Source organism: Belonocnema kinseyi, chromosome 10 (genome assembly GCF_010883055.1).
Source record: "Belonocnema kinseyi isolate 2016_QV_RU_SX_M_011 chromosome 10, B_treatae_v1, whole genome shotgun sequence".
Taxonomy (NCBI): Eukaryota; Metazoa; Arthropoda; class Insecta; order Hymenoptera; family Cynipidae; genus Belonocnema; species Belonocnema kinseyi.
This window is the reverse complement of record NC_046666.1, coordinates 6,799,982-6,807,029: the sequence shown is the minus strand read 5'-3', so window position 1 is coordinate 6,807,029 and position 7,048 is coordinate 6,799,982. Positions and strand designations below refer to the sequence as shown.

Genomic DNA, 7,048 nt, shown 5'->3' with positions numbered 1-7,048 from the left:
AATATTCTTATGAAATATTTTGAAATCTGTAGAATTTTTGTAAAATTATACAATATTCTTATAAAATATTTTTAATCTTGATGCAATCTTTGAAATATTATAAAATATAATACTTTTATGAAATATTTCTAAATCTAAGGAATCTTTGAAATCTTATAAACTAATATAATATTCTTATACAATATTTTTAAATCTTTGTGAAATCTGTGTAATTTTTAAAATTTTTGTGTAATATTTCTCAAACTTTAAAATATTATAAAGCATTGGTATTTATTTGAAATCTTTTTAAATAATATATTCTAACTTAAGTTATTTAGAATTCTTTGTGAAATTTGTGGAATATTTTTAATTCTTGAAATCTAATAAGACAATATAATATTCTTATGAAATATTTGAATTTATTTTATATTAAATAAAATAATAAACTATTCTAATGAAATATTTTGAAACCTTATGAAATAATATAATATTCTTATGAAATATTTTGAAAGCTGTAGAATTTTTGTAAAATTATACAATATTCTTATAAAATATTTTTAATCTTGATGAAATCTTATAAAATAATATATTTTGAATTCTTTGTGAAATTTGTGGAATATTTAAAATCTTTGTGAAATCTTGAAAATATTATAAAATATTGACATTTATTTTAAATCTTATAAAATGTAATATTCTGATGAAATAATTTGAAATCTGTAAGAATTTTTGAAATATTGTAAAATTGTATAATATTCTTATAAAATATTTTTAATCTTGATGAAATCTTATAAAATAATATATTTTGAATTCTTTGTGAAATATTTTAAATCTTTGTGAAATCTTGAAAATATTATAAAATATTGACATTTATTTTAAATCTTATAAAATGTAATATTCTGATGAAATAATTTGAAATCTGTAAGAATTTTTGAAATATTGTAAAATTGTATAATATTCTTATAAAATATTTTTAAATATTTTTAAAATCTTTGAAATCTTATAATATAATGTTTTTATCGAATATTTTGAAATCTACGAAATCTTTACAATCTCTGTAAAATTTCTTGAAATCTTGAATCCCACGGTATTCGAATAGGAAATAAACAAGTAAAATTGGTTTATTTCAGAAATTCCGCTTCGGATTTGCAGTCCCATTTATCGACCCTGGAATTGCGAGTGGCGAGAGAAACTCGCCGACGACTGTCACTGGAGGACGAAGTGCGTCGTTTGCGAGACGAAAATCGTAGATTACAAGACGAGAGTCACGCAGCGGCTCAACAATTACGACTCTTCACCGAATGGTTCTTCCAGAATATAGATCACCAGTGAAAAAAAGGGAAGAAAACAAAAAGAATCGAACCTACTCGTAGTTTATTTTATAATCATGTTAACGTAACATTCATAATATAAAAATAGCGATACGTTAAAAAATGGTTAAGCTCCCTCAGCGTGATCCCCAGTTTATTAAATCGTAGTTTAATATTAATATTCCCCGTTAAAAGAACTCTTCCCAACAAAGAGATTATCCTCTCGATAAATTTTATTCATTCCCAATAAATTTTATTCATTTTATTCGAATGAAAAATTTTTCTCGACGCTTTTGAACGTTTGACAAACTAAGATTAAATGCAGTATTAGTAAGTAATTTACTTTGAAATCGTGTAGATGTAAAAAAAAAAAGAGAAAGAGATCAAATCGAGTTAGAAAATATTTTTTTTTTTTCTTTCGACAAGTTTGCTTTGTAGTGCAAACTAGTAATTATAGAATTCGAGCTAAGTTTACGACCGTGCTGTATTTCGAAGAAAATGGTGCCTGCCACGAGAGTTTTAAGATACTGTAAGATTATAGGATACAGGAATTTTGAATCACGTTTCTTGGCGGAAAAAGGAAAATGCATTTGTTAATTTTTTTTTTAATGATAAGCTCGTGACTTGAAACTTGAACCTTTAACGAGAGACCAATGACCAAATATTACTGTTATCATCCATATAAATAACCTTAACCGTTCTGTAATTTATTACATGTTTTATATAACAGATTTAAGATTAAGAAACTTCCCGAAATAACGTGTGAGCCATGTTGCCACATATTTCCTGATAATGGAGAGAATGTCTTTATTGCAAATAAAATGTCATTTGGACAACGTTTGTAAAAATTTGAATTTTTTCATTTTTTACTATTTTAATAAAATATATTTTTTCGTGACCGAGTTCGAAAAAAATGAAGAAATTATCAGGGTGGCCGTAGATCAAGGAAAACTCTGAAAATCAGGGATTTTAAAGAGAAAAAATCTTGCAAAAATCAGAGATAATGAATTTTTAATTTGTAGGGATAATGAAAAATTGGTCGGGGAAAAATTAGGGAATTTTGCTAATAAAGTTTTGCGGCCACTCTGATATCATTCTTGTCAGTAATTTATTTTCCTTCTACTTCTATTTTTTCAGATTCTCTTCTTCTTGGCGATTATATTTTTAATTCAGAAATTTTATTATTTGGTGAAAATTTTTAAAAATTATATTCCATTAATTTATTAGATATTTACGAATAGAAGATTGATAATTTTTCGTTGAAAAATCGTCATTTTTGGAAAGACTAATCTCTACGGTTTTAAATGTTCTGAGAAAATTCGTCGTTTGACTTGAAAGTTTAACATTTTGGAAGACTTTTTTTTCTTTCTTGAATAAAAAATAAACTATATTGTTACAAATTAATTCTATTGGCTAAAAAATGCACCATTTTTAAGAAAAATTCATCATTTTAGTACAAAAATTCGTTTTTTGTTTTGAAAATGAATTCTTTTTTTACTGAAAATTTAACTTTCCCATTTTTTGTTGAAAATTTATCTTTTTTAGTTGAAAATTCGACTTTTTTTTATGAAAATCCGTCATTTTTGGTCAAAAAATATTCTTCTTTGTTGAAAATTCGTCGTTTTTTTGTTTTAAAATTCATTTGTTTTTGTAAAAGTTTCTTGTTTTTTTGTTTGAATATTAACTATTACATTTTTTTGTCGAAAATTAATTTTTGTAGGTAAAAAATTAAAATATTTTGTTGAAAATTCGACTCCGGAATGCAAATTCAACTAGTTGATTAAAAATGCAACTGTTTTTTTAAATTGAAAATTCAATCATATTGTTGAAAATTTAATTGATTTCTTGGAAATGTAATTATTTGGTTAAATTTAATGATTTGTTCCTAGAAATGTAACTTTCCTTTTTTTGTTGAAAATTAATCCTTTTTAGTTGAAAATTTAAATATTTTGTTTGAAAATTCATCTCTGTTGATAAAAGTATCCCATTTTCTTGGTTGAAAAATTAACTATCAAATTTTTTGTTTAGAATTCATTTTTGTTGGTTGAAAATTTAAATCTTTGAAATGCCAATTAAACTAGTTGATTGAAAATGTAACTATTTTTATAATTGAAAATTTAATCATTTTCTTGGAAATTTAATTATTTGATTGAAAATTAAACTATTTAGTTAACAGTTCAACTATTTTTTGAAAATTTATTTAGTTTCTTGAAGATTTAACCCTCAAACGGTACACTGGTGCGAATTCGCACCATCGTTTAATAGAAATTGGTAGCATCTGACCATAAAGATAGATAGATGGACGAGAAAATCGAATTGGTGCAAATCAGCACCTGTGTACCTTTTACGTGTGTTAAAGTGTTGCGAGCTGGAATTTCTAAATATTGTTCTCAAGTAAAGAAGTTTCGTTCGTTTGATGAATGTAAGTATGTTTATGTACATTTATTTATTATTTATCGATTTTTCATGATAATTTCTAATAAATTTTGCAAAAACTTGATTTTTTCCATCAGATGCATGGGAATGAAGTTGAATAGAGTGTAAAATAGCAAGAATCAATGTGCATCGAATGCGAAATACATCGCGAATAGTAAGCATTTGTTGTTGAAAAAATTCGAGAGAAATTCGAAATAAAAATATTTTCATGCAATTGTTGCATTACTTTCATTTCCCTTCCTTCATAACCGTAAATCATGCAATCCTGCGAAGTTTAATTAATTTGAATAAAATGCGAAGAATTGGCGAATTTTTTCAAAAAAAAAAGATTTTTCAAAAACACCGCTTTATTTATAAAAAATTATCATCGGGAAAATTAATGATTATCTCAATTTCTATAGAACCATTAGATTCAACAGGAAATTTCACACAAAAAAAATGTGTTTAACATTTTTCAAGTCACAATCTTCTTTTTTAGATTCGAAGCTTAAAATGCAAAAGCCAGATTCGCACCAGTGTACCTTCAGTAGGGGCCAGAAAGGAGTGTACCGTTTGAGGGTTAATTATTTGGTTCAAAATTCAACTTTTTGGTTAAAAGTTTCACTATTTTGATAAAAATTCGTCTTTTCTTTTAAAATTGGATTCATCATTCATGATAGAATTAATCTTTTTTGTTGAAATGAATTTGATATTTTAATAATTTTGTATTCAGTTTATAAAGAATCTATGTATTCATATTTTTTTCTAGTTCCTCTTTTTCCTGACATTTACATTTTTAGCTTAAAATTGTATTATTTATTTGAAATTTAACAATTTTGTAAAAAAGTAATCATAAAATATTTTTATTCATTCGAAATATTATAAAATATAATGTTCTTATGAAATATTTTGAAATCTTTGAATTCTTTGTCTTTAATTCGTCTTTTAAGTTAAAAATTTAATTACGTTTGTTAGAAAATTCTTTTTTTTTTGTTTAATAATGCAAATATTTGTTTGGGAATTAATCTTCATTAGTTGAAAATTGATTTTCTTCACTTAAAAAGTAACTGTTCCATTTTTTGGTTAAAAACTGATTTTTTCTGGATGAAAATTCACGCATTTTGTTGAAAATTCGACTTCTTTGATAGAAAATTAATTTTCTTGTTTGAAAATTCATCCTTTTTAGTTAAAAATACTTTCTTTGAACATTTTTTTTTGTTACCGAAAAATTCAACTATTTCAGGTGAAGATTCATAATTTTATATTATAGTTAAAAAGTAATCTTTTTTAAATAAAAATTCAACTAGTTTTGTAAATCTACTTTGTTAAGAACTAATTTTTTCACAGAAAATATTACATATAAAATAATAAACATCAAACAACAAGTTTAAGCATTCAAAGTGGAACATTTGAATTCCAAAATTTTAGAATTGAAGTTTAAAAGCTTTCAATTCAAAAATTGTGTATTCAAATGCTCACAAATGTACACGTACCAAATGGAAGGCACTAACACACTTTTCAATTAAAAAATGTTAAATAAAATTCAAATAAGCTGCCATTTTTACAACTTTTATCAATTATAGAGTTCAAAGATTCAGATTAAGTTCCAAAAATATAAATCCACGTAAACATTTTCAAGTCTAAATTACAGAATCAAGAATCAAAATAATTTTTGATTTTTTTTTTCGGAACTTTTAAATATACTTTGAACATTAATTGAATTTTTTCTATAACTTTTAGAAAATCCTGCAAGTTAAAAAAAATAATAATTTGAATTTATAAATAATAATGGAACACTTATTATTTGTAAAAATATTAGTCATTTAAAAAGATATTTTAAAGTTTTAAAAAGATTTTAAGAGATTAAAAACATTATCAAATTTTTAATTTGCAGGATTTTCAAAAATTGTAGGAAAATTTCGATTAATTTGAAAATATATTTAGAAGTTCTGAAAAAAATGTTAACACTTTCAGTTTCAATTTTTTTTCCTTTAAATATTTGGTTTCAATTTACTCGTTTTAAATGAACAGTGAAATAAAAAAAAAAAATTAAAAATTTTATAATTTAGACTAAAACAATATTTTATATTTAATAAAAACCTTTAATTATGACTATATTATTATGGATTTATTTTTTAAGTTGAAAATAGTAAAACGCACGTTTACATTTTTTAATGGCTAAAAAATTAATAGAAATATGTTAATAAATTTATTAATTAAATTTAATATAAAAAATAATATAACGAAGACCTGAAACTCTGAATTAAAAATATATTATTGAGAATTTTTATTTAACAATAAAATTATCGGAATAAATGATATATTAATTTCATTTCTTATTAAGACTTTCGGATTGAAACAATTACAATCTGGAAATTCTCACATTTTGAACGGATCTAGAATTGTTTGATCAAATTAATTATTGTTCAATTTTCTATACTTGGAGTCCAGATTCATTAAAAAAAAATTATTTATTTATATTAACAGTTGATAAAATTAAACTGTTTTTATCAACAATTTTCAACTTCAAATACTTTTAATTCTTAATTATTTAAATCTTCAAAACTGCACTTAATTATTTAAAAAACTGTTAAAATCGAACTTGGGACGTAACTGAAATTTGCAGCGTTTATAAACGAAAATAAATTTTTGTTTTTTATTTTCTATATAATTTTCAGTCCCTAGGTGTGTAAAACTTAGTCAGCTATTAAGAATTATTGGGATTAAACTAATTGTTGTTTTACTTGTGACCAGGTGCAAATAATCACTAAACGAAATTTTATAATTTCGTTTATAAACGTTGCAAACTTCAGTCACATAACTTGGGCAGATTTTTCTTCTGAAAATTCGTAAAATTCCCGGTTTCCCGGTCCGGTGGCCATCCTGTTTTTATTTAAAAAGTTTCGATTTCGAGGGTAGTTCAATAAGTCCTTAGAATGACCAACAGATGGCGCGCGAATCGCTCCAAATCATCTGTTTTCAGTCGGCACCACTCCCGACTAGATATATGGTGCAGTCACAGTCCACATCTTCTGAGTTTACGTGTTTTTATAACCAATTGAAAAAAAAAAATTGTTCGTTAAGAAAAATGGAAAAAAACGAGTTCAGAGCGGTAATCAAACATTTTCATTTAAAGGGTTTAACTCCATATGAGATAAAAAATGAATTGGACTCAGTTCATGGCACATCTGCCCTTGCCTTAGCAACGGTTTATAACTGGGTAAATGAATTTAAGCGTGGTCATACATTAAGGTGGTTTTAGCGTGAAACGAAATCCATGCTAAAAAGCTGAAATTTTTATTATAACTTCTTTAACTATTTTTGAATACATCTGCGAAGTTTCAGAT

General features: G+C 24.4%; 1 protein-coding gene across 4 annotated transcripts in view; it reads left to right on the top strand.

The window, feature by feature from the left end:
• Positions 1-1,667, top strand: part of LOC117181491 (signal-induced proliferation-associated 1-like protein 2) — a 233,439-nt gene extending 231,772 nt beyond the window's left edge. For all 4 annotated transcript variants that reach the window (XM_033374213.1, XM_033374211.1, XM_033374214.1 and 1 more), the window contains exon 16: positions 1,107-1,667. In XM_033374213.1, coding sequence (XP_033230104.1) covers positions 1,107-1,308 — 202 coding nt within the window. In that variant the 3' untranslated portion in view covers positions 1,309-1,667. The remainder of the gene's footprint in view (positions 1-1,106) is intronic.
• Positions 1,668-7,048: the final 5,381 nt, after the last annotated feature.